Raw genomic sequence first — 26,690 nt, 5'->3', positions numbered from 1 at the left:
CTCCAGCAGATCACCAGGATTGCTGAGGCGCCGCCCCGGGAGAGTGGCAGTGGCGCCATGGCAGACGAACCTGCTGTCCCCTCTCAGGATGACAGCCTTCCTGCTCCTACCCCAGCCACTCCACCAGTGCCCTTTCTGTTGCCTGTCAGCCAGACAGGCCATGCCAAGATGGTGCAGCCTGAAGCCGGGCCCTCCTGGCCCACAGCTGCTTGAGGTCGTCCTCCACGACCATCTGCACTCTCCTCAATTGAAGGTCAGCAACCTTTCACCACCCATGCTCCAGCCACTGGGGATGCATCTCGTAGGAGCACTAGGATAGGTAAAGGTACACGAGTGAGAGGCACTAAAGGAATGCACAAGGGTGAATAGTGTAATGTTGTTCACATCATTTCATGTGTTAATTTCTAAATGCGTATTTGAAGTCGCAGTTGGTGGTGTTTTTATTTATGCGATGAGCTGCGGGAGGAAGCAATGTGTAATCATTAGGAGGACGATTTGATGGTCATGTGGGAGAATAAAAGTAAGGAAAGTGGGACTGTTGGTGACTTGGGAGGTGTCGTTGAGGTTACTGATATCACTCATTAATAAGGTGAACACGCAGAGTCCTGGCAGACAGCGCCTGAGCATTTTGTTGCCTCCTTGCCTCTTCCTCCTCCGTCTCCTCCTCCTCCTCTTCCTCGTCTTCCTCTGCCTCTGGCTCAGGGTCTTGCCAGATAGGTGGTGACAAGGGCTGTCCTCTCATAAGGGCGAGGTTGTGCAGCATGCAGCATACAACGACGAATCTTGACAACTGTTCAGCTGAGTACTGCAGGGCTCCTCCAGAATGGTCCAGGCAGCAGAAGCATTGCTTTAGGATGCCTAAAGTGTGCTTGATCAAGTTCCGTGTGATTGCATGGTTCTCATTGTAGGTCTGCTCTGCGCATGTGCGTGCGTTCCTGACCGGAGTCATAAGCTACTTCATGAGCGGATAACCCATGTCGCCCAGTAGCCAGCCTTTGACTTGCCGCACCAGTTGAAAGATAGGTGACACGTTGGTCTGCCGCATAATGAAGGCCTCATGACTACTGCCAGGGTAGTGGGCACTGACCTGTATGATACGCTGCATGTGGTCACACACTAGCTGCACATTGAGGGACTGCAACCCCCTTCTGTTCATGGAGGTGGCTGAGTTGAGATGTGGAACACACATGGCAATATGCGTGCAGTCAATGGCACCCTGCACCATGGGGAAGCCTGCAATGCGAGTAAACCCTTGTGCTCGCTCATGCTGCTTCTCTCTGTCAAGAGGGAATGTGATGAATCTGTTGTGCAGCTCGTACAGAGTCTCAATGACCTCCCTTATGCAGCAGTGCACTGCGAACTGTGAGATGTTGCTTATATCGGCAGCAGCAGTCTGAAAGGATCCAGAGCTGTAAAAGTTCAGCACTACAGTTACCTTCACAGCCACAGGCAATGCCGTCCTTGTCCTGCTTTGAGGCTGCAGTTGTGGCTGCAGCAATTGACAAATCTCTGTCACGACCTCTTTTGTGAACCGCAGCCATCGGATGCACTGATCTTTGCTCAGGTTGAGGTAAGGGATTTGGTCCATAAAGGCCTTAATTCGATATGGCCTCCTGCTCAGTGTCCTGTGCCTCCTCCTCCTCCTCCCTCTTCTAGCAGCATGTTCTGCTCTGTGTGGCCTCTCTGCATGCTCCCAGTCGTGTTCACATGCTCCCAGTCGTGTTCCCTTGCAGGCCACCTATGGTTGGCAGCAACCTTGTTTAGCACACTGTTTTAAATGCCACCAACAGTAATGCACAACCACCCAGACCACTCTCTGTATAATATTGCAACTTCCTCCAAGTAAAGGAAGCTTCAACAAACATGTACAATTGTATCAGCAGCCAGAATAACTAATCCAGCAACTGACCTGCAACACCTGCATCCTCCCTTTAAATGGCGCTAGTGGAGGGTTCGTCAGGCCATCTAAGACCTGTTCAGCAGTGCGAGGTTAAGACAGTGCATTGGCTGGAACGTTAAGTTCCAAAATTGCATCTGTCCCTTTAAATCAGCGTTGCATACTGATCTACCGCATGTTCTCCCTACTTTCGTTATCTGCGCATGCATGAACGCCTTTACCAATATGGTGTCCGGCGCACGTCACGCTAGAAGTGTGTGCGTGCATTCTGGATGCCATTTTTGGCATTTAGGAGGCCGAGTAGTGCCTACAAAGTGGGCACTGCATGGCCCAATTTAGCCCCCTCTGTCTCTTACCACTTAGTTAATTTCCTAACCAGATCAATAATTTGCCCTCAATTCCTTGAGCTTCAACTTTAGCTCACAATCTCTTATGAAGGACTTTATCAAATGCTTTCTGGAAGTCCATATAAACATCATCCAAAGATATTCCCCATCCACTACTTTAGCCACCTCTTCAAAAAATTCAATCAGGGCTTGGGCTTGGTCACTGTGATAGAGCCAAGGAACAATACATTTCTCCTTAGTTTGGGTTTGAAATGACTCAGACTGTTTTATTTTAAGCAATAACATGGAAAGAATTATATTATGGCATTGCACCAAGTTTTCATAGTGCCATAGAACTTTTACAGGTACTAGATTACACCATTAGTATTCAAAAACATTTCAAAATTATAGATGGTATTGATGACTACTGCTATTTTCAATACTTTTAAAAATTGGGTCCATGTTTACATAATAGAATTTTGATTTTCCCCAACTCCAATTTCTGATAATTTGCATTCCAATTCAGAATTAAAAATAAGCCTGCTTCTTAAACTGGTGGTGCGGTGAGTTAGAACATTGCCCTTCCAATCAGCATAATGGATCTGGCCCCTGACAGAATGGGGTTACCATTTAACATGTGTCATATCTCTGCCCTGAAATTTAACGCGGTGTGTACCTCTAGCAAGCAATCAATCTCAATCTCGCTCTCTCTTTTTCTCTCTCCATGACAGGCCACGAGGACGACTAGCACATTGGAAAATAGAAAAGCTGCACTGATGCACCAGGAAGTATTCTTCTGACACTAGTATATAAACTGTTGAACATGACATGTCACCCTTTCTCCTTCATTTAGCCAAGTGACTGGAGCTTTCCACTGATGCAATTAATGTCACCTTATTGACAGATGAAAGAATGCTTCACTGCTGTGAAATGGCAGTTCACTCAAGTTCTGCTATGTTCAAACATTAATTAAGGCTGGGATTTCAACTTTTCTTTTGAGAAAACCAATGCTCTATCGATAGAAGTAGCTCACCTGCACAATGTTTTCTTTTTAGTATGAATAAAATAATGCATTCCAGTGACACTTATGCTTTTAATGAAGACTATAACCAGGTAATAATATTCTCTAAGCAACTATCTTTTAAAAATTTCACATACAAAGGGTGTGATTTACTCTGTTCACTGACTTTAATACTGGGGTTTACAGCTTTATACTATTTTTCCATTACAATTAGTGAATACAAGAAAACACATCCTTAAGACCATTGCATTACATTTCAGAAATGATAGAATTGGTGTAAAATAATAATGATCAGAATGCCAAATAAAGCAACTGAAGTAAGCTAGATTGTATTTGGACAGATCTTTGTATAAGATGTGAACACAATTATAAATTGTTGCTACTCAAATTCCATGGATGACTAAATATGACACAAATTACATTTTATTATTACTTACAGCATTCAACAAAAATGTGTTTTAATGGATGACTAGGGAAAGACTATTTCCTCTGGTCGGGGAGTCAGTGATTACTAGTGGTTACTAGGGAGTGAGGTAAGAGGCTAGGAAAAATGCAGTGGGTTGCAGAATGTAATGGTTTGCCGTAGGGAGTGGGTGAGGCAGAGACCATCGCATCTTTTACGGGAATATGGGATAAATATTTGAAGTAGAAGAGGATACAGAGCAATGGGGAGAGGTTGGGGCAGTGGGATTCGTTTTGGATTGCTCCAGCAAAGAGCTAGCACAGCTGTGATTGGTTGAATGGACTCCTTCTGGACTGTAAGCTTCTATGGTTACATAGCTCTCCATCTGTCTGTTTGCAACTTGAATTAAAGCCGACCACAGCTGACAAAAGATGTCACAGGTGCCAAAACAAAGATTTGTCTCAAATTAAAGCGAATCTTGATGAAAAATGCCTCACCCAGAGGGCATGATTTTTACTCTGAGCCAAGTACCCAACGCGGCCACAGATATTTGCGTGGGGAACCCAGAAGCGAATTGAGTGCGTCTCAATCTGCGATTGCAGCTCAATTAAAGGTATGTATTTGAGCTTCTGGGTTTCCCATGTGCCAGGCAACCAGATTGACAGGTTGACCGCCTGTTGGCAGTGAAAGGAGCTGCAAATCGGAGAGGGGAGCGGGGAGCGGTGGGGGGGGGGGGGTGGTGGGGGGAGAGAGAGAACATCGGCCTTGAGGGGGACGAGGATGACATCGGGGTAGGGGAGGGGGTTGGCCAGTGATGGAGATCAGGTTGGGGGGGGGGGGGTCAGCCAGTGACGGAGATCGGTGGGTGGGGGGGTCAGCCAGCGACGGAGATCGGGGGGTTGTGGGGGGGGGGGGTTAGCCATCATTTGAGATCGGGGGGGTGGTGGTCAGCCATCATTGGAGATCGGCGGGGGGGTTAGCCATCATTGGAGATCGGGGGGGGGGGGGGGGGGGGGTTGGTCGGCCATCATCGGAGATCGGGGGGGCGGTTAGCCATCATTGGAGATCGGGGGGGGGGGGGTGGGTCAGCCAGCGACGGAGATTTGGAGGGGGTTCCTGTCAGCCGGGTGAGCTTATTGGACCTGGATGAAGCCCTCCTGCTCCTCCGGGTCCACAAACAGTGCAATAAAGGCATGAACCTCATGGCTCCAGCTTTCTCCTGTCGTGAATTGGAAACGTTGGGAAACCCGAACATGTAAGGTTAAATTAATTTTAATGTTCCAATGCACGAAGTGTTAAGTACCTCAAGTATCTCAATGAGGTACATTGCCCTTTTAAGTATCGACCCGTCGGCTCTAAGTGGGGGAGGTACTTCCTGGTGTCTGCTGTCCACACGCAGACAAACCTGCTTGGGTTAAACCCAGAAGGAGGCGAGTTGGAGCCAGGATGCAATCCTGCTCCAAAAAGCTGTTATTTTAACCTCGCACGCACCCCAACCCACCCGTTCTTGGGGGTTAAAATTTACCCCATGGATATAAAGATGTCTTCTGAGGAGTGTTTCAGATTGTGACAACAGATGGAACAATAATTTTAGCAGTATGTCCCTGAAATGAGAGGATTTGAAAGTTGTGATAAATGTATATGGAAGTATGATGAAATATATATTTTAAAAGGAAGTGCCTTCATTTGTTTCCTTTCTTGTAGTCAGGACATAAACTCTTTGATCTTTGCATATAAAAGATCAAAACTAGAAATACAGCTGGTTCAGCACTGTGTCTTAATGGAGAGGAAGTGTGATAGTTCTCAAACTGAAACAGAATGAGGAAACATTGGGAACAGCTGTATCCTGCCCTGGCTAAACCACACCCTACCAGTGCAGGATCTCTATAAGACCAGTAACATGCTTGGGATTCACTTGGTTGCCAGTTGTCAGGCAACTGAGGAAAATGTTCTTGCCAAGATCAGCTTGGAAAGTTCCACTTCAAAGGAAATCAGTTTTTTTTTTCTCCCCTGTACTCAGGAAGATTAGAAGTAAACACAGAATAAGGTAGGAAAATCGAATGTACACTGGATTACCTTAATTATAACGTAGGGCTTAGGAGCTGAACGTTTTACATATAATAAAGGGTTGTGTATTGTAGGGAACATCCATAACATTGCACTGTCACAAGTTATATATTGTTTACAGATGCTCAAGCAAGATAAAATGATATTATAATTACTTATAGGAAAGTAGGGATATGAATTTCAAATAATTCAACAGCGGATCTATGTACTTAATAGTATCAATTTTATCTATTACTATTATGTACTTAATAGTATCAATGTTATCTAAACTGTGACTTAGAGTGTTTTTATCAGTCACTTAAGATATTACCTATATATCTCGGGATATGTCACAAAATGTTGCCATTTTTCATAACACCTTGGCTCAGCTTTCCGCCCCACATCAGGTGGTTCAGCTATGAAAAATTGAGCAGGGAGGCCTACCACTGCATCCCCACCCTAACATGTATGTTCCTTCCCCCAACCCTAGTGCCCCTTCACTGCCCCGCCACAGGTAAATGATGGTGGGGGAAGGGGGTGTGGACACCCAGGCGATTTCCCTGCCTTCTACCATTGATCCCTTCAAACCCTATGGACTACCAAGAAATGGGTGGCAATAGACCCTGGATCAACTGTAGAAAGCCAGCTGAAGTCCCTTTAGGAAAGAGAGAGCCCAGAAGTGGGCACCTCCCCGAAAAACCCAGCAGAGTTGATTCACATTGTAGTTTTCTTTTTGCATACGTCTGAATTTAGGAGGAAATATTTAATTTGGAGATGGTGGACTAGGTTATGGTGGTGAGGTAAAATTTGACTGTCGGTTGTTAAAGGACATTTTGTTGAGGAGTTGACCTAATCTGGTGACGCCTTTGTCATGTCAATTATGGAAACCACCCATAGAAAATATCTGTGGGAGCTGTCCATTCTGCCAAGTTATGGAAAGGTCAAATAAGCCTTGAAGGATTTTTCAGGGATGTTCAGATCTCTGTCCAGACAGACATGTTGCTGCTTTTACTGAGTGTTTCTGGGCGAGGTTAAGGGAAATTTCTTTACACAGATAATTGTTAACACATGGAATGCTTTACCAAAGGGAATAGTTGAGGCAGAGATGATTTATCTTTTAAGAGAAGTGAAGATAAATATTTAAAACAGAAAAATGGGAATGGAGCAGGGCAGTGGGATTAATTTTGCATTGCTTTAGCAAAGAGCTGGCACAGAAATGATGGGCCAAGTGGCCTCCTCCTGTACTGCAAGTTTCAATGATTCTATTTTTCTTGGGGTCCATGAAAGGCAGGCTGTGTCGGAGGTTGGCTGAAATGCCCTGGTCTCCATGCCGAGTCATGAATTGTGGGGACAAGCCCGTTTTCAGGTGATAACTCCCCAGAGTTGGGCTGCCTAACAGTAATAGCTGAAGTTGGGAAGGCTGAGTCTCCCTCCTGCTTGGTGAGCTGCAGGCATTTCTGTGGATTCTTGCCTGCCCATAGAAGCCTAGAGATCAGAATAGCTAACCGATCCCCACAAACATATCTCCAACCTCTGTGCATGATTGCTTCCAGACACAAAATGCCTTAAAGAAGCTTGGAAAGCAGAGCTGGGCTGCCAAACACCAGACAAAGAACGGGGAGAAGTATAGATGCAGACCCTCACAACTATCACTTGCATAGTCCCTCCAGCATTCAGCCCCCCAGGGATGAGTGGAATTTGTGGACTAAATGTTGGGTGCAGTACGCTCAATTTATTCTCTTGAACAGGCCTTTGTGCATTCTACTGCAAGTGATAGTTGTGAGATGATGCGGAATACTACCCTCCCTACAACAAACGTGGGTGGAACACAATCTCAGCAATCATAAATGTCACTCCTAACATTTCCCTGAAGTTAACAGTTCTGTGTGACAAGAGTGATTGAACTAAGTTACTGATAGGTAAGTAACTAAAGAAGAGGAAAATATTAAGTGAGGATACAAGAGAAAGGAAATTAAGCCAGCAAGAAAGAAAAGCAATGACAAACTTACGACTGGGCCCATGAATCTTTATGGGTTCAGAAGCGGTAACCAATGTATGAGAGCACTGCTGACACACACAGTCCTTCCCACTGAAAGTAACACGGTCTCCAACTGGGAATGGTTTCCTAAAAGGGAATAACAAGGACTTTAGACACAAGTGAATGCAACTCTCCAGCCATCGCTGTGATGCTGCTCTTTAAAATATGATTACTTATTCACGATAACATTGCAATGTAGCCACATGGAGTGGCAGGCTGAAGAATAGCCCCTGCTTTCTAACCAAGAATATGTTGTGCTGTTTAATGACAGTTGTTTAGAATTATATTCCCATGTGTCTAATTTACTGTATAATCTGTGTTCAGTTAGCATGTAATATGTGTCTAAGCATCTCATTAATAAAAACACTCAATATTGTAGCTGCATTCCCTTGGCTCAGATGAAATGGGGTTGTTGATCTTGAGGTAAAAATCAGCAGCAAAGCAGCAAAATAAAAAGTGACAGCGGGGTTGACGCCATGAGGTAAATTTTCAACTTGTTGCCCAGGCATAAATCTGTTCCTGGAGATTGGCCACCCATTATAGATGGCAGCCATCTACTTTCTTTTAATATCTCTCCCAGCCATGTTCATCCCCCCATTTTGATTTATTGGATCAATTCCTAACAATGGAATCACATTCTGCAAACATTACCTCTTACAGCTCAGTTGGAATACCGTTCAGAACGAGGTATATGCATTAATCAAATAATATACAAAGTGATAAGACATCTTTCACTGACATTTCATTTTTGAAAATAAATTCTGTAACATGATAAGTGGCCATGGGAGGAAAGTCTCATTTTGGAATCACATCAAACACACTGCAGCAACAGTCTTCAAAATTAATTTCTACTAACCTGTCGAATATTTTGTTAGCAATATCTGTTAGAAACACTCAATGTTCAGTAACGAAGGATAAGCATTTAGATAATTTTGTAGTTTGGATTTTCTGAATCCTTTGTTTAAGTAAAAACATCTGCAAATCAGCAGAGAGAGCCTCTGCTGGACTGCAGGTGAATTCAAGCTGGCTGGGCTTCGAATAGATCCTCCTCTCAGTAGGCCATCAAAAAACAAGTGCTTCTCCTTCTGCCCGCCCCCCCCACCCCACCATTTACCATACTGAGTAGTAATCTATTCCTTACTGAGTAGTAATCTATTCCTTAAGTCGAATTTAAGCTTGAAAAGGTTATTCCTTAAGGCTTCCTTGCTTTACAAACCTGTTTAGCAGTTCTGGATTTATACAAAGTTGCTCTTTATTTGATCTCCTTCATTTTTTTTTTACTCTTCCCTCATCGTTTTTTTCCAATGAGAATATATTTAGCTTCCCTGGAGTCTATTTCTTTCTACTCTCATATTCTTTCCATTTTATCAGTAGATTTCCCTTAGTGATCACTCTGGAGCCAATGGGGCCAATTTTTATCTTACTCTTGCCCCATTTAGGTCTGTAACAAAAATTGTAGCGAGACAAAAATTGGGCAAAATAAACATCAACCTTCTGCTATTCCTATTTATGGGCAAACTCGATTTAGTTGGCCAGCACTCTCATTCGGAAACAGACGGGGGCCTAATTAAAATATTCAAACGGGGTCCACTGACATTCTCGGGACCCCCAACATCAATATTGTGTTAATCAGCACTGCCACTATTATTTCCTCAACCTGCTCACAAACCACCGGCAGTACAGGTTGGGAGGCAGCCATTACACTGCTATTCTAAGAGATCCTTAGCTGCAGTCAGGGAAAGCTGAAAGCAGGTCTGGCAGGCATTTTTTGCTTCAGCCTCTTGAGAGTTTTGCACTTTAAGGCTTCCATAAGTTCATCTCCTTGCTCATAAAATGTCATGTTGCTGGAATCTGCTGCTCCATTTAATCCGCGATCCTTCCAGCCCTTCCCTTTTAGGTGCTGCTACAGATCTATGATGAGCATTTGCCCTGTCAGCTTTCCCGCCTTCCCAAAAGACGAGCTGCCTATAAATAGCGTGATTCACGCTGACAGCTCGCTTGTTCTATTTAAATGGGGCCCAACCACCAAAATTGATCGGGCCTCCCGCCAACTCCATTGGGCAAGCAGAGCAGACACCCCATCCACCACCTGCCCAATCTGCAATCCACTTCAACATCAACCCTATGTGTGGTCACACTCCTGCTTTATAAAACCTCAGTCGTACTCCATTGGTTTGACAGTCAGCAGATCTCTTTAAATAATCAATGCTTTTTTGCCTTTGCAGCTCTTGTGATTTGCAATTCATCTTTCCATTTAAATTTCTCTCAATTTGTTTTGGATTTTACGCTTTTCCTCTGAACATCCTGCTTTTAAAATTATTTCTCATACCTACTAGATTGCCATAGAAAATGAACATACCCTAATTAAACCATGATGAAAACTGGCAGCATTGACTATCAACCAGAAGGAAGTGAAGAAAACAACACCAGTTCCCTTTGCTGACGTTAGCTTCCGTGCAAACGTTTTGTGAGACAAACAAAACAGTGTTGTGCATGAGACAGTCCATAAGGAGCTATTGTTACTTTTAATGGGAGAGGTTGATCTAAATCCAAAACTAGGGTGAATTGGGTCTAATTAGAATTTTGTTTTCCAAATAAATACAATTTAGTCCAGTTCAATCCAGTTTGGATTTGGCAATGATATCTCGAGTCTAATTCTAAAACTCTAGGGTTTGCAGTTGCACTGTTACATAAAGCTATGTGGCATCACCCTTATAGATTAGTGATAAGAGTCCACACCATTATAAATAACAAACCGGTTAGGTATAATTAACATTAATGTTAATATTTCTTCATTTAATTGTGTTCATTTCTGGGAAACATTTTTGTTTAAGCACTGAATTCAAGTGACATCAGTAATATAGCTACTGCATTGTGCTCATGAAATCGTTCTCAAAGATCTAACTAAATTAATTTAAAATGCTCAGTAGATTATTAAATTGCATGTGGCACAGTTTTCAATTTCTGGAAGGCAAGCCTTTAAATTTACCTTCATTGTTTATTTAATTATTTTCATTCCATAGCATGAAGTAAATTAAATTATTGTAACAAAATAGTGAATTTGCATCATATTAAGCATAAAGGCCCCTACCATTTTACTGACCTCAGACAGCAAAGTTTTGTACAACACTTTTTGCTCAGGGGTATATGAGCCAGATTTGCATCCCATCATATTGTTTGAATATGTTTGGTCAATGCAACTCAGCTAACTCAATGCAACTGAGCTAACTCAGGATGCAGTAGCATGGCTGATGTTAAAATGCTATTCAAGCAACAATTTTTTCCACATACTATATCTCTAATAAATGGCACAGATTTCTTGCTGAGTATACATTGCCTCACTCAGTGCTATGTGACTGTTGCTCTGACCGAGCTAAATCTGTTCCAGTGGAAACAGGTGCAGCTGTTGTTGCTGCTTCTTGTGTCCTCCATGGGCAGACAGCTGCACCCATAGGGATAGCAACCCACTAATGTCACCACAATGAATCTCCGCAGAGCTTTGTGTCATAACCTCCTCTGAGAGATATCCTTGCAGTTAGCCAGTTAATCTATAGCAGTTAATCATGATGTAACTACAAATAATTATCTTTTCACACTTCCAGTAGGAGAATGAGGAAGGAACTCTCATAGGACGATTCACTATATCCCAATCCTTACTGCTCTTGTTTTAAAGCGAAAACACAATAAAACACAGCAACAGGTGGTTGGCCTCCCCAACCTGTAGCTTATGACGCCAAATAAGGAATGGAGAATTTGTTTGGGAGGGAGCATTTGGAAGTCGTTGGACTTGTAAAAATAGAAGAGGACAACAAAATTCGTTGTAAAGTATCGTATTAATTGGATGTTCAGTGACTTGCACAAATGTTACCTGAAATTGTCCACAGACACTGGTTACACGTAAGTGCATGACAACGCATGTATCCAAATGGATAAATGTCCTATGCATTCAATGTACCAGTGGACCACCAGCTGTATCCAAAGAATACCAAACAATTGAGGAAGCAAAGGGTGAGGCACTGAGTGCAAGTGAGGAAGGAACATCAGTTGTGGTGATTGGTGAGGTGCCAGGAAGTACAGGGCACAGGCTGAGTCTGCTGTGTGGCCCACAATGAGTGGTATGGGGATGTAAACATAAGGGCCTGCTTTCGAGTAGAGAATGTTAGAGCAGGAGGACTTTATTGATGAGTCACTTGCCTCTTTCTATACAACAATGGACGGTGGTCTGGGTAGTCTGGATGAGTCAACACTAACTCTCTCCTCTGCTTCACCCTGACACGATGAGTGGGGAAGTAGGTATCCATGACCTGGGCTAAATGGCCTCTCCCACCTCATGGGATTGGAGGATTCTGGCTGCCATTTACTGTATTGTATATCATTTTAAAATGAAGAACGATGGCAGCTCATGCTACCTACAATTCCCTGCATGCCAGATACTGCTCTACCCGTGAGAGTCAGTCAGAGGCAATAAAGCTGTTTCAGTGGACACCATGCGAGTGATGCGAACGGAATGTGAAAAGCTGACATCTGCTCAAAAAGAAGACTGTTGGAAACTATGCAATGGTCATCTACGTTGTAGTCTATTATTGAGCATTAGGCAACGCCAGTGGTATCTGCATTGGAGATGTTCGTTGTGCAGCCCACATGGACAGTAGGAGCATCCCTCATAAATTCTCAATCTGCTGTAATATATGGTTTAAGGTTAAAACTGTAAAGGTAATAACCAGCTACAACTAGCTGCAAGAACAGTTAGAGGAAGCTATGATAGATTCCATAACCTCTTAGATGCTCCCTATTTAATGCTCACAAGGGCTTGTGTGACATTGTGAGAAGATGTGGCATGTGGGAGTAGCATAAGTATACCTGGGCCAGCTAAGTCCACAGTGACTACAGCACCAGGGATTCCTGGCATTGATGCAGATCCTTCAAGGAAAATCACAGAAACAAGTAGTGGGTTTCCTTTATTCATTTTGGTTATGCTGCCATATACCAACCTTGTTCTTTAAACTATGAGAGCAATTACAAGTCGGGCACATCCACAACCTGCACAGAGAAGTTCATGACACAGTAGGGTCGAATGCAGCAGCAAACAACATCAAAGTAGAAATGTGATTGCTTTTCACCCAGTTTTCGGGTGCTTAATCGGCATTCCACTTACCAATTTCATGGTGGGACATCATGTGCATGAAATGCGGCCACCGCCATATAGGTTAAGTTGTCCTTAGGCAGCCCTGGCAGTCGCTTGAAAAGAGTGCCAGGCTGACCAAAATATGTAAACAGGGGTTCAGCACTTGAATTAGGGCCCTTGGGAAATTGATGCCTGGGAGCATTTGATTTGGTCGCTCTTATGCCGCTCAGAATAACATGGAGTGAACACTCAGAAAACAGGCTGAATCAGTGGTATTTAAAGGGGTCCCCACCTCCATTAAGGCAAGTCTCTGGATAGTCATTTTTGGCAGCTTTGGCTGAATTTGGAAAGACTTCGATACTAAATAGCTGTAGGAAAGCTGGGTTTTGGCAGCAGCTGTACTCTGTCACTTCTATGGCTACAGGACTACTGGAAAAGAGGGAAATGTACCTCAACATGACAGAGGAATAGTGTGTGAGGAGGCTGCATTTCAGCAGGCAGGCAGTCCCTGACCTATGTCACCTGTTGCAGCACGAATTCGAGGAAAACACCAGGGCATGCACAGCACTACCCGTGGCCCTCAACTTCTACGCCACAGGCTCATTCCAGGCTACAACAGGTGACATCAGTGACATCAGCAACATCAGTCAGTTTGCTGTCCATAGGGCCATCAATCAGGTGACAGGTGCCCTCTTTGCAAGGAGACAGCAATACTTCACCTTCCCCATAGAGGCTGCTGATAAGCAAGAGATAACTGTCAGATTTCCTCGCACTGATGGATTTCCCCAGGTGCAGCGTCTCATTGACTGCACACATGTTGCCCTGCATTGTCCCTGCCAAGAACCAACTATGTTTTATAACACAAAGTTGTTCCACTCCCTGAACGTTCATCAGGTCTGTGACCACAGGCAACGAATAATGCAGGACGGTGCCCGGTTTCCCAGCAGTAGTCATGATGCCTTCATACTGCATCAGTCCTCAATCTCCCTGTCTTCCAACCAGACCAGCAGGTGTCAGGCTGACTCTTTGGAGACAGGGGAAATCCCCTCTACACCTGGCTCATGACTCCCTGACAGGAACCCAAGGCACAGACACGGAGCTCCAATACAATGAGAGCCACACAGAAACCAGAGCTCTCATTGAGCAAACCATAGGCGTCCTCAAACAAAGGTTCCAGTGCCTGGGTCGATCCAGGGGAGCCCTGCAGTATAGCCCTGAGCGAGTCTCCAGATTTGTAGTGGTTTGCTGCATGCTGCACAATTATGCAATTCAGTAGGACCAAACCTTATAGCTGCCACAGGAGGAAGAAGTGGAGGAGGAAGATGAAGGGGTTGAAGAAGAAGAGGATGAAGAGGAAGACCAAGGTTGAGCAGTGCTGCCAGCTGCCAGAACTGTAAGGCAACAAATTTTTGAGGAGAGATTCTCTTAAGCAAACCCTCCCCCCAGCACACCTACAGTCCCATCATTTGACCCACTCCCTCCGAATGCCCTCCAACACTACAACCTCATGGGTGTTCCTCTTACATAACGAAGAACATGAAGACCAACATCAATGCAAAAAAAACCTCTTCACTTCATATCTTGTACCTTATGGATTTACCAAATTTTCCTTCTCTAAATGTTGAACTGAAATCACCCTAGGGCAATCCCTTAGTGCCAGGCCACTGTGCTCGTTTGCCTATTCTATTGCTCCCAAGAGATGGTTCCCCGTTGCAGGAGCCTGGGAGGTGGAAGGCTGCTGATCATCCACTGAGGGTACTTGAGAAGGCCGTGGTGGGCGACTTCGAGCAGCTCTGACCCTTGAGGGCACAGCTGCAGACTGTTGTGTCTCGGCATAGGCCGGGGCAGGCTGGGCCAGCTGGCTATGTGGAACCAACAGAGGTCAGAGGTTGGCAGGAGAGCAGGCATCCTGTCATCCTGAGAAAGGATAGCATAAGCTCTCCCATGGAGCTAATGCCACTGCCACTCCCAATGCCCTGCATGAGGACAACGTGAAGAAGTGTAATGGTGCTCTGGAATATTTTCAAAATGGATGTCGTATTATAACCTACATCCATTCTACCTAAATATTGTTTGAAATTGGTTCCAAACTGCTTCTAATATTCAGCACTTATTTCTTAATTTGGAGTCTCAAGTTATAAAAACACAATTTGCTGATTAGATTGAAGAAATTTTATATCCATGCTCAGTATCATTTTTCTGCAAATTACCTGCAGACAGTGCAGACAAAGCACTTTGGATGGAACGTCCTTCCCAGAGCTGAGATCACCTCTCCCCCGATGAAGTCTCTACAACTGTCACAACGAGTCCCATACATTCGTTGATAATCCAATGTGCAAATGTATTCTCCATTTTTGTAGAAGAAGTTTGCTTGTGCCAAGTCTGAGCCACAAACTGTAAATCAGAGACATAATTATATCAGACGATGTAAAATGACATGTTGTAGATAATGTCAAACTTAAATGACAGGAATGATGGTCAACTGAAAAATAAACTGAGTGATATCAGGAAATGAGCAACCAACTCATGGGCAGGGTCAGCAGAAACTCACACTCATGGTAGTCACAAAACAGGAAATCCCCACAGAATTCATCTTTTATGATGATGTGTCTTGTGTCTGTCATCTTTGTTAATTGTCACTGTGTCAACAGCTATGCAAAATAGATAACAGACAGGACCCAATGTTCTGTTGATTTCTGTTGACCCTACCCATGAGACCAAACTTAGTTGTCTACTTATTTATGATGCCAAAAGTTGTTTTAATTATTAATGAACTGCTGATTATAAACCATCTGTCCAATTTTTAGTAACTACAAGTATTTATGTGGTTTAGGTTCAGAAACACTACAAATGAATAGCTTTACTAACAGTAGGGATTCATTTGACCTCTCAGTCGCTCAAGCTCATGTGGCATCACGTAAGTTAAAGTTAGCATAATCTTTTGTGGTATTGCACACGGAGAGTCAAGACCAAGTGTGGTCTTTAGGTGAAGCAGAGTGGGAGATAACTGGACTGGGATGCACAGGCATAATTCATCCCCCATTTTAAAGTTACATATTCTGTCCTTATTTTTATATAATACTTTGAATTTGGAAAGCAGAGAAGTAGAGGGGAATTTTAACCCCCCAAGAACGGATGTGTTGGGGGCAGGTGAGCAGTAAAAATAGTTGATTTTCAGAGCGGACCACATCCCGGCTCTAATGCGCCCACTTCCGGGTTTAACCTAGGTGCGTTTGGACACGCGCAACAGAAACCTGGAAGTCCTGTCTCCACTTAAAGCCGGCGGGCCGATACATAAAGGGGCAATGTACCTCACTGCGATGGTTGAGGCACTTAATTTTTTGTGTATTAGAAATGTAAAACAATTGTAACCTTATCTGTTTGGGTTTCCCATTGCTTCTGATTCACAACAGGTGAAAGCAGGTGGGAAGAGCCGGGTCCATGAGGTGAGTGCCTTTATTGCACTGCTTATGGATCTGGAAGTGCAGGAGTGCTTCATCTGGGCCCAACAAGCTCACCTGGGGTGATTAGACCCCCGCGATGCTGGACCCCCCCCCACCCACCTCCCCCAATCTTCTCCAAGGCCCACCCGATGTCATCCATGTCTCCCCACCTCCCCCAAGCCCTCCGATTTCTTCCACTGCCCATGATCGATCTCTCCCTTCCGCCCCCCGACTCACAGCTCCTTTCCCTCCCCATAAGCAGCCAGCCTGTCAATCTGGCTGCCTGGCGCGTGGAAAACCCGGAAGCACAAATACTTACCTTTAATCGAGTTGTGATCGCAGATAGCGATGCGCTCATTTGGCTTCCGGGTTCCCCATGCGAATATCTACAGATGCGCTGGGTTCCCAGCTCTGAGCTAAAATCATGCCCATAGAGTCAGTTAAAGCATTGGAATTTCATTTCAGACTGAGAAGCTGAGAGGTGCAAAACTAGGCTGTTACAGTGGCATCACTGGCAGGAGGGTGTAATCACAGTGGAACAAATTTATATCAGCAGATTCCATTACAAATGTGGACACAGGAATCTATAATAGAAAAAGTTGACTCAAAAAATGCGACAAACATTACAACAGAAAATAAGGTTCTGTAGGTGTAAGATTTTTAATATATTATAGATACAATAACTCCAGTTGTGAACCAGTCTGAAGATCTGTACTGCTTTTACCCAAGTAAGCTATGTCATTTAATTTTTAATCACACTACACAACAGCACGAAACATTAATTTCGGCATGATTTCCCTGCATTACCTTGCCTGAGCTATTCATTATCCAATACGGCAGACTGAAAAAAATACAATTTTAGAACAATTTCTTGCGATGCAGTTGAAAGAAAAGTATTTAACTATAACATAGCCTCCATGTGTTGACAATACACTCTGATTTTTCAGTGCTTGTTGTGTATGATCTTGGCTTCTTCTTCTCCTTGTAATCTCACTAGGGGCTAGTGTGATACGCTGCTCCCTTATAACAACACTTCAGTTCCCTGCTATCCATTCACTGTCCACCATTACACACATTACCTACATCCACTAGTATTAGATCAAAAACACAGACAAACTAGTTATAGAGGGAATACAATGGCAAATATTGTTCAGACTTACAATTGCGTATTTCCAAATGTCACTTAAATTGCACAGTTCATGGGTGGCGACACCTTGCCTCTTACTGAAGCTTCCACGACAGGCTATGCATTCATCATCTGCCCTATCCAAACTGCTCCAGTGGTAGCGTGGCCCTTCTCACTAAATCACACCTCACTCTCTTCCCCTACTTCTTTGATACGTTCTTCTCCTTCAAGCACATGACCCTGTTCCACCTTCCCCTCCTTTCTTTTCTTCGCCTCCCATCCTCCACCCTCTGTAAATCTTATTTCATCCAAAACTCTGCTGCCCTTATCCTATCTCTCACCAAGTCCTATTTACCTATCACCTTGCCGGCCTACATTGGCTCCTGGTCTCTCGATTTAAAATCCTCCACATTGTGTTTAAATCCCTTCGCAGCTCCATCTTTCCCTAAATCTGCAACCTCCTCCAGGACTACAACCTCCCCCCACCGACTACAATCTGTCTGTTCCTCCAGCTCTGGCCACTTTTGCATCACCCCCTCCTTTTGCTCCACCACAGGCAATCATGCCTTTGGCAACCGATGCTCCATTCTCTGGAATTCCCTGCCTAAGTCCCTTTGTCTCTTCATCTCCATCTCCTCTTTTTAAACCTTCCTTAAAACTCACCCCTTTGACCAAGCTTTTGGTCACTGCTCCTAATATTTCCTTCTTTGGCTCAGAATCCATTTATTCCTCATTATGCCTCTGTGAAGTGCATTGGAATGTTTTTCAATGGTAAAGGCACTGTACAAATGCTAGTTGTTGTTGCAATCGTATATGCAATACATTTCCCTGTGACAGTTTTTGTTACTCTGCTGAACATTTCCAACTCACTAATAATTTATACGCAAGCTTGAAGTAAACTGTTAAAAACACTGCTGTTTATATATTGATCACAAACATTTTACCTGAAACACTTGAAAATGAAAGCTGAATTTGCATTCTACGAGAAATCCAATGCTTTTAAATGGGAACTTTCACAATGCTTTTAAATGGGAACTTTCACAGTCCCAGGAGGATAAAGAGCCAGACAGAGAACAGAATCAATCTAATTGCAGTAATGATCACCACAAGCAATACAAAGATATTCCTGCAATGCTGCATTTTGTTACATTGCATTTTTTGATACATATTACTATTTCACAAGCAAAGGTTTGAGAAACACATTTATGTAACAGGGTGCCTTCTTGTATGCATTCATTTGTTGAGCTGAATCCCATTGCATTTGCTCATGTTCATATAAAATTCTATATTTTTAAACTGTTATATTTCTGTGCTCCTCTTGCTGATTGTAGAGGTTAGAAAACTTAAGTGAGCACTGCAGATTCATTGTTTTATTCAAAGGGAGAAAGGGAATTGGATAAATATTTGAAAATAAAAATTTTGCAGGGCTATGGGGAGAGAGCAGGGAAGTGGGACTAATTGGATAGCTCTTCCAAAGCGCCAGCGCCAGCACAGGCACACTGGGCCGAATGGCCTCCTTATGTGCTGTACGATTCTATGATTCTATGATCCAATAAGTGGGAATGCAAATAGAAATTGGTTTTAACACTGAAAATAAAAGACTGAGCTAAGTATAATGCGCTGCTTGCCTTTTCAACAAAGATAATTTCAAGAAAAAACAGTCAATCAATCCTGTACAGTAACGAGTCACATAATTTAATGTTACAGAAAAGATGTATATGCATTATTTAAAGTGACTAAAGTAGGGCACTACATGACTACAAAGGTAATGCAGCATAAACATCACATCTTGAATTGGCAACATCCAGAAAGGGAGATTTTATCTTGATTTACCATCAGTTCCTTTTCTATAGAGATTTTAGGGGTCTTGTCCTCTTGAGCCCCCATGCTTGCCAACAGCCATCTCCACATGTAAATCAACCTTACCCCCCACAAAATGTCCTGATAGCAATTACACACAATTCATTAGCAATTATGTGTTCTACTTAGTCAATAAATTAATTACTTTACTTTTTATGACAACAGGATACTCCAGTGCAGCACTTAGGCTGATGGTAGTGTCCCTGATGGATTAAAACTGGTGGTGACAAGCTGTCCGCTGAGAGTGAGAGCTAGTGGTGGGTGAAAGGTGTGGGTGGAGGGTTGGAAAGATCTTCAGTCCCACGGTCCTTACTAAAATCAGCTGTTGGAAAGTTGGTCCACACTGCCTGTACTGAAAACTGAGATCAAAAAACATCAGCTTCAGCCTCAGACATGGGGGCACAAAAAGAGCCCCTACAATATTTACATTGAGCATAATGACTCATTGATAATTCCTTGTCATGGTATCTTTCACTATCCCTTTCTCTGAACATCCTTGCTCAGGCTCGGAAAACAAGATTCAATGTCCATAAAATGCAAAAACAACAACTTCATGTCGTAAAACATTCCAAGCTGCTTCACAGTCGCAAGTCAGTCTCAACAGGCAGAAGACAGGGGTTAGGGATGGTGATTGAAGGTGCTATTGGAGAGGTAATTTTTAAAGAGGGGAGAAATAGAGCAAAACAAAGCAGTTTATGGAGGGAGTTCCACAATGTGGGGCAAGATGGCTGAAGGCTCTGCCAATACTGGTACAGTAATTTACTGACACAGTAAAAACACACAGTGAAGCATCAATATTAATGGCATTATTAGTATCATTGCATAGTCATGTAAGTTACACAACAACCTCTTCACAATCTGAAAGAGGTATATTTAAGGAAAAATTTCCTTCAGTACATGAAGAAACATCACCGTTGCCCCATATGTAAGATGAAGTGTGACAAAAGTTATCTTTTCTATGTCCAATACATTGCAAAGCAGTTTGATAACAGAAAGATACTGAAGGCAGGACATAGGAAAGTGCATTCCTGGCACCAAAACTCACAATCTGGACCAATTTTTATAATTTACATTCCTTGTACTTATCACTTAAAGCTATGAATATAATGGGTTAGTTGTTATGTAACTACAATCTCTGAGAACTGATGAACTAAATCCAAAACAATTCTCCCCAGGGAGAATAAGGCACAATCAAATTAATAATTACTTGCAAAAGGTTACCCCACTCATCACCAACTCTCTAATACTGCTCCCGACTCCGAGAGGTAATTTTACTGATCACAGTATTGCAGTAACAATGCAATCAATAAACTGTATCCCTTTTGATCTCTTGAAGAAATAAAGTGAGTAGATGTCCAAAATCAGTAGCCGCAGGCCAACAAAAGTTATTTTTCCTGAGTCGTCTTATATTGCTTTCATAGGAAATAAGCCAAATTGTCTAGAATATGTTTAGTTTCTGCTTGGTTATTAATTAAAAACACGACAGCGGTACTGGGTATGTGCTGTAATACAGTGACAGATTCTGTAATATAAAATGATGAGCCTGTAAATATCTATGAAAATTCCTGTCTAAACCTGAATACGTTCTGTCAGGAGGTAGGGAAGAAAAGATTCACTCATACATATGTCCTCTGACTGCTTCAGTGAGGGTTCCAGTCCCTCTGATTGAAAGTGTCAGTTCAGAAACATGGATAGAGGTCAGTGCTGCTTCTGGGATATTAAAAAAGGTGATAGCTGCACTCTCAAACTTTCAAAGGCAGCTTGGACAAAGTGCATTTTCCATACTGTATGTCGCTTTGCCTACTGGCCCTCATTGGAAATGCCACCACTTAGGTGACATGCCACCTGAAGCAGGGCAAGTCACTGTGAATGCCAGCTTTGCATTTCTCATTTAGTTTTTCATACTCTTTTGTCAGGGTGTCCAAAATATTTGTATGTTGCAAAAATCTAAACCCCAAAGCTGTGCCCAATGCAAGTTATGTCATTTTTATACACCGATAAATAGGTTAGGAACTATTAAGCCTTAAAGATCCTTACTTATAAATATCTTTCCACCTTGAAGATCAACTTTCAGGGATATTTTCTACAGGATTTGTTTCCTTTTTAAGCCAGATATTGCTGCATGTAACAACTGCAGTGAGAATTCAAGTTTCAATGCAATCTAAAGAAGGTTATTGGAACAAAGCGTAATCCATATGTATCCTTTAGAATGAATCCCATGAATCATTCCCACTATTTACATAGTTTTTGAGGGCTAGAGTTTTTTCCATTGATTATGAATAGGCAAAAAATCTAGCCTTTAGCTCATTATCACAACGGGCTTAAAATTCTGCTTTTGCATTCCTGAAGCATGATGGGAGTGTATCTTGCAAAACTGCACACTGCTAGCCCATGTTTTTTTTGTCCATTAATTTTAAGTGGATGGAAAATCATAGGCTGGGGTTGTGCAATTTTATGATGTATGACGCCAGTGTGCAACAGGAATGCAGAGTGGAAATTTGTACCCCTACATGGGTGAGAGAAATGATTTATGTTACAATCATGGTGGATTATGACTTTGAAGCAGCTATGCGTCAACAAGTCTCCGATAATTCTCAGATTATGTTTCATGGAGCAGACCTAATGCCGTGGACCACCTCCCCAGAAGTTCCATGCCAGAGATAAACATATCCTTCCATTTAGTCCAAATAGTTTTGTTACATTGAATTATACGTACATCATACAACTGTGTTTGGCAGGAGCCAGAAAAATGTTTGTTAAAGCAGATTCTGAAGTTGACAAAGAAACCTGATGAAATACAATCCTGTCTCAGGATGTTGGATTGAAGTGTTGGCCTTAATTCAATGCAGATGGAAGAATTTTAATTCAATAATTTTATTCTCTGTTCTTGTCAGGGTTGTCCATAAAATGAAATTGGGCAGTCCCAGCCTGTTATCCTTGGATGTACCAGTCCAAAATACAAAGATTGTCCACGATACAGCACATAATGGCAGACTTATTCAGTGAAGCAAAAGGGAGGACTGGTAGGTGAAATGGAAAATTAATACTAATAGGTAATGGGGTGCAGGATCAATTGATGGGTTAGAGTGAGATCTAATCTGCATTTGCTTTATGCTATTCTTGGCTTGCAATAGACTTGAAGCTGACAGTGGGTTTCCAAGATGCAAAGACTGTTCTATTCCACAGTATTGATATCATTCTCCATGTGCACACAGAATCTTGTCACCTCCTTACAAAAGATTGTCACTCTTCACGTGTAGAGTGATCCTGAAATCTTTGGAATTCCCGACCCCAGAGGGTTGTGGATGCTCAGTCGTTGAATATATTCAAGACTATAATCGATAGATTTTTGGGGCACGTTTTTAAAATGGCGGCAGGATGGCAGTGTGGGGATGAACGGGCGTACGGGTAACCCGAATAATAAAAGCTTACCGTTCCCCATGCGATCGCAACTTAATTGGTGGCCATTAACCTTGTTTCCGGGTTGGTGTCTGATAGCTATGCAGCCGGCGGACTGCGCACCCCCATGACCTGCTGTCAGCTGGAGCGTCTAGATTTAAAGGGCCATTGCTCCAATGGATTTTGCTAAAGCAAAGAGCAAGAAGACACAATGGAGCAGGTCAAGGGCAAGGCAGCTCCAAGATTCAGCGACGTCTCACTTGAGGTGCTGCTGACCGGTGTGAGGAGGAGGAGGGAACTATTTTACCCGGCCAACAGGAAGAAGTGCCCTGCCACTGCCACCAAGAAGGCCTGGCTCGAGGTGGCAGAGGAGGTCACGAGCAGGAGCAACCTCTCCCGCACTTAGGCTGAGTGCAGGAAGCGTTTCAATGACCTAACTAGGTCAGCAAAAGTGAGTACACTGAATGATTCTCCTGCATTCCATGTTGCATATCACCGCCCCCCCCCACCCCACCCCAAAACTGCACTGCCAACACTACTCCATCACATCACTCCTCACACCTACTTAAGGCTCATCCTCAACTTACCTTCACTTTCTGAGCACTTCCTCACCTCCCCATTAGTCACCCCACCACTACCACTCACCCCAATCCTGATTCAATATGATGTCTCTGTCTCATACTCACCCTCCGATACATCTCTTTCATGGTCAGCCTCACCCAAAGCAATGCATTCATCAGTTGGCCACTTCACCCTCACTCACTCACACGCCTGTACTTTCTCCCCATCTAGAAGAGAGCTCAAAATGCTCGAGAGAGGGCGAGGGCTGGAGGGGGGTCACAACTAATAGTGGTCCTCACAGAGACGGAGGACGAGGCCCTGGAGATCGGCCGCACCCTTGAGTGCCTGTCCGTCGGGGATGCCGAGACTGGCACCCCACAAATGTCTGGTGATGCAACTTTAACATTCAACACACACATGAATTGATGTTAACAATGATTGGCATGTTGAACACCTCAGTATGCTCATCGCAACATGACACATCTGTGATGATGCTTAATATTGCCTTCTGTTCTCTTACAGGCCATTCAACGACTGCAGTGACAGGAGAGGGTGATTCCTCAGAGGACCTGAGGGCGCACCATCACATCTTAATGAGCCATCCACCAGCGCAGTTACTCACACCTCAGTGGGTCCTAGTAGTCAGTTAGTTGGGTTGGCACCTGGTGAGTCACCACACACAAGTGAGCACGAGCAGACATTGGTGGCAGGGGCAGCTGTGGAGAGTCCGCATCAGTGGGCACACTCCTCTCCAGGCTCTGCTCAGCTGGACGCAGAAGCTGAACCCTGGGGGCCATCCTTTAAAAGGGAAATGATCGAGGGACAGCAGCACATTTGCGAGGTACTGGAACAGGTGCCACACGCACTCTCCACAATAGCGCAGAGGATGGAGGAGACCACCTCCTGCATTAGTGGAATGGTGGCACAGGTACATGAGAGAATCTCTGAGGTAATGTCGCAGGTAAGTGCGGGAATGTCTGCGATGGAAAGAAGGCTAGCCTCCACTGAGCTTCAAGCACGGCTCACAAATGAGTCCATTCAGGCCCTGAAACGGCCGTTCGGACTTAGGGTGAACAACATTCTGCTACCTTAAACAGGCAGACAGAAACTTTACAACTGGGCTTACAAGGCATCACACATGTCCTCCAAATTGTTCTCCAGCAGGGTGGCAAGAATGATGTGGGCCTGGCCCAGGAGAGGGATGATGGCGAAAGGGGACATGGAAGTGGAGACGCCACTCAAAGCACTCCCACGCCTCACCCGTTGCCCCCCTCTCAACCAGTACCTGCAATGCTACTTCCTCTCCAGGTGGCCGAGTCTGCCCCTGCACAGGTGCAGGTGGAGCAGTATTTGGAGGGGCCCTCATGGGCGCCAAAACCCAGAGGGCGTAGGCCCAAAGCATCTAAGCAGTCAGGGCATGAACAAGAGCAACCTGCCACTACCTCTGCTGCAGCCACAGGGGAAGCACCACGTAAAAGTAGTAGGAAGAGAAATGCTAAGGTTTAGTGATCACGAAGGGTAAGCACAAGGGTGTTTGATAGACTGTCATGTTTTTCATTTATATTTGGTTTTTGATAAAGTCACATTAAATGTTATCATTCCCACCACTACTGCCACGTCTTGCCCATTCTCGACTGCCTTTTGTTAAAGCGCCCGTTCATGTGTTTCATCATGAACGGCGAGACTTGATGCAGAGGATAACTTTACAGTGGGTGTATGTGTAGTTGCAGGACTGTTTTGTGCAGGGGGGTTGCTGGGGCTGGTGTTGGCGCTGCTGTTTCCAGGTAGTGTGAGGACTGGACTGTTCTCACTTTGTGATCTCCTTATGAGAAGCGTTCACATATGAGTGACTCCCCGGCCTCACGAGCAACCAGGTGAGCTGCTGCTCTGCCGATGGGTTCATCCTCCTCCTCCTCCTCCTCTTCCTGTTGCTGCTGCTCCTCCTCAATGTCCATTGCAGATGTGGATGGTGGATGAGGGCATGGGGCCTCATCAACCAGTACCCCTCTCTGTTGCGCCATGTTGTGCCGGACACAACACACTACTATAATGCGACCCACTCTCACTGGTGCATATTGAAGTGCTCCCCCAGAACAATCGAGGCACCGAAATCGCATCTTCAGCAGCCCTATCGCATGTTCAATTACAGACCTGGTGGCGATGTGGCTGTCATTGTATCGACGCTGTTGCTCACTGATGGGGTTCCTCAGAGGTGTCATGAGCCACGTGTGCAGGGGGTATCCCGTGTCCCCGAGGAGCCAGCCCTTATGGGTGTTTGATGCATGGAAGAGGCCTGGGATATTGGATTCCCTCAGAATGAATGAATTATGGCAGCTGCCAGGGAATCTCACACACATGTGAAGGAATTTTTTGCGGTGGTCACAAACGAGCTGAGTGTTGATGGAGTGATACCCCTTTCTGTTGATGAACAGTCCTAGCTCATGTGGAGGTGCTCAGATTGCTATATGCGTGCAATCGATTGCACCCTGTACACGTGGGAAACCAGCCACAGAGTGGAATCCCACTGCCCTCACCGTCTGGCTGAGGTCGTCCATGGGGAAGTTGACGTATTGCGAGGCCCTGTGAAACAAGCCGTCGGTGACCTCCTTATGCACTTGTGGGCAGACGATTGAGAGACCCCGGCGATGTCATTGATGGCACTCTGGAATGATCCAGAGGCGAAGAAGTTGAGGGCAGTGGTCACTTTAACTGCGATGGGTAATGAGATACCGCCAGGTCCCACCAGGAGCAGCTCAGAATGAAGGAGGCTGCAGATGTCTGCGATCACCTGGCGACTCACTCTCAGCCTCCATATGCACTGCTCCTCAGAGAGGTCCAGGAAGCTGAGCCTCGGTCTGTAGACCCTCTCACAAGGGTAGTACCTCCTGCGATGTTGGTCCCTCTGTTGTTCCCCTCTGTGCTCTTGTGCAGGTGCCTGTGGCGCAGAACTGTGTTGTGGAGCTACAAGTGGTGGAAGTGCACGCCATGCCTGGTGAGGATGGTGATGTTCCTTGTCCTCAGATGTACTGGTGAATGGAGTCATCCCATCCCGATGGTATCAGTTTGAGGGCGGCCGAAAAGTTGGTAAATATGTGGAAACAGAACAATTCTGATTGTGAACCAAGAATTTTCAGTTTGAACACAAAGTGGGAGAAAGTAGGATAGGGCCTGTTTTTGGGCGGGCATAGCGCAATCCGCTATTACCCCACGCCCAATGGCCCCTGCGCAGGCAGGACGAGACTTTCGTCAGGCCTGAGGACTTACCTGCAATCTGTGTTGGAAATTAGCATTGAACGAGGATTCCATGCAACTTGCAGTTTCCATCAGCAGGGGGAGCTCCAAACTCTTAAAGGCAGGCTGTCTCTTAAAAATCTCTTAAAGGTAGCTGGTACCTGTTTGCTGAAAATAAAGTCTGCTGTCTGCACAGAGTCTGAACAGAGATCAG

General features: G+C 44.4%; 1 protein-coding gene across 1 annotated transcript in view; it reads right to left on the bottom strand.

The window, feature by feature from the left end:
• Window positions 1-26,690, bottom strand: part of ablim3 (actin binding LIM protein family, member 3) — a 243,340-nt gene that overhangs the window by 119,032 nt on the left and 97,618 nt on the right. The window contains exons 3-4 of the mRNA XM_067996419.1: window positions 15,067-15,250; window positions 7,703-7,818 (exon numbers count right to left, since the gene is read on the bottom strand). Of these exons, the coding sequence (XP_067852520.1) occupies window positions 7,703-7,818; window positions 15,067-15,250 (300 nt within the window). The remainder of the gene's footprint in view (window positions 1-7,702; window positions 7,819-15,066; window positions 15,251-26,690) is intronic.

Source organism: Heptranchias perlo, chromosome 14 (genome assembly GCF_035084215.1).
Source record: "Heptranchias perlo isolate sHepPer1 chromosome 14, sHepPer1.hap1, whole genome shotgun sequence".
In the NCBI taxonomy this organism is placed as follows: domain Eukaryota; kingdom Metazoa; phylum Chordata; class Chondrichthyes; order Hexanchiformes; family Hexanchidae; genus Heptranchias; species Heptranchias perlo.
This window is presented reverse-complemented; position numbering and strand designations above follow the sequence as displayed.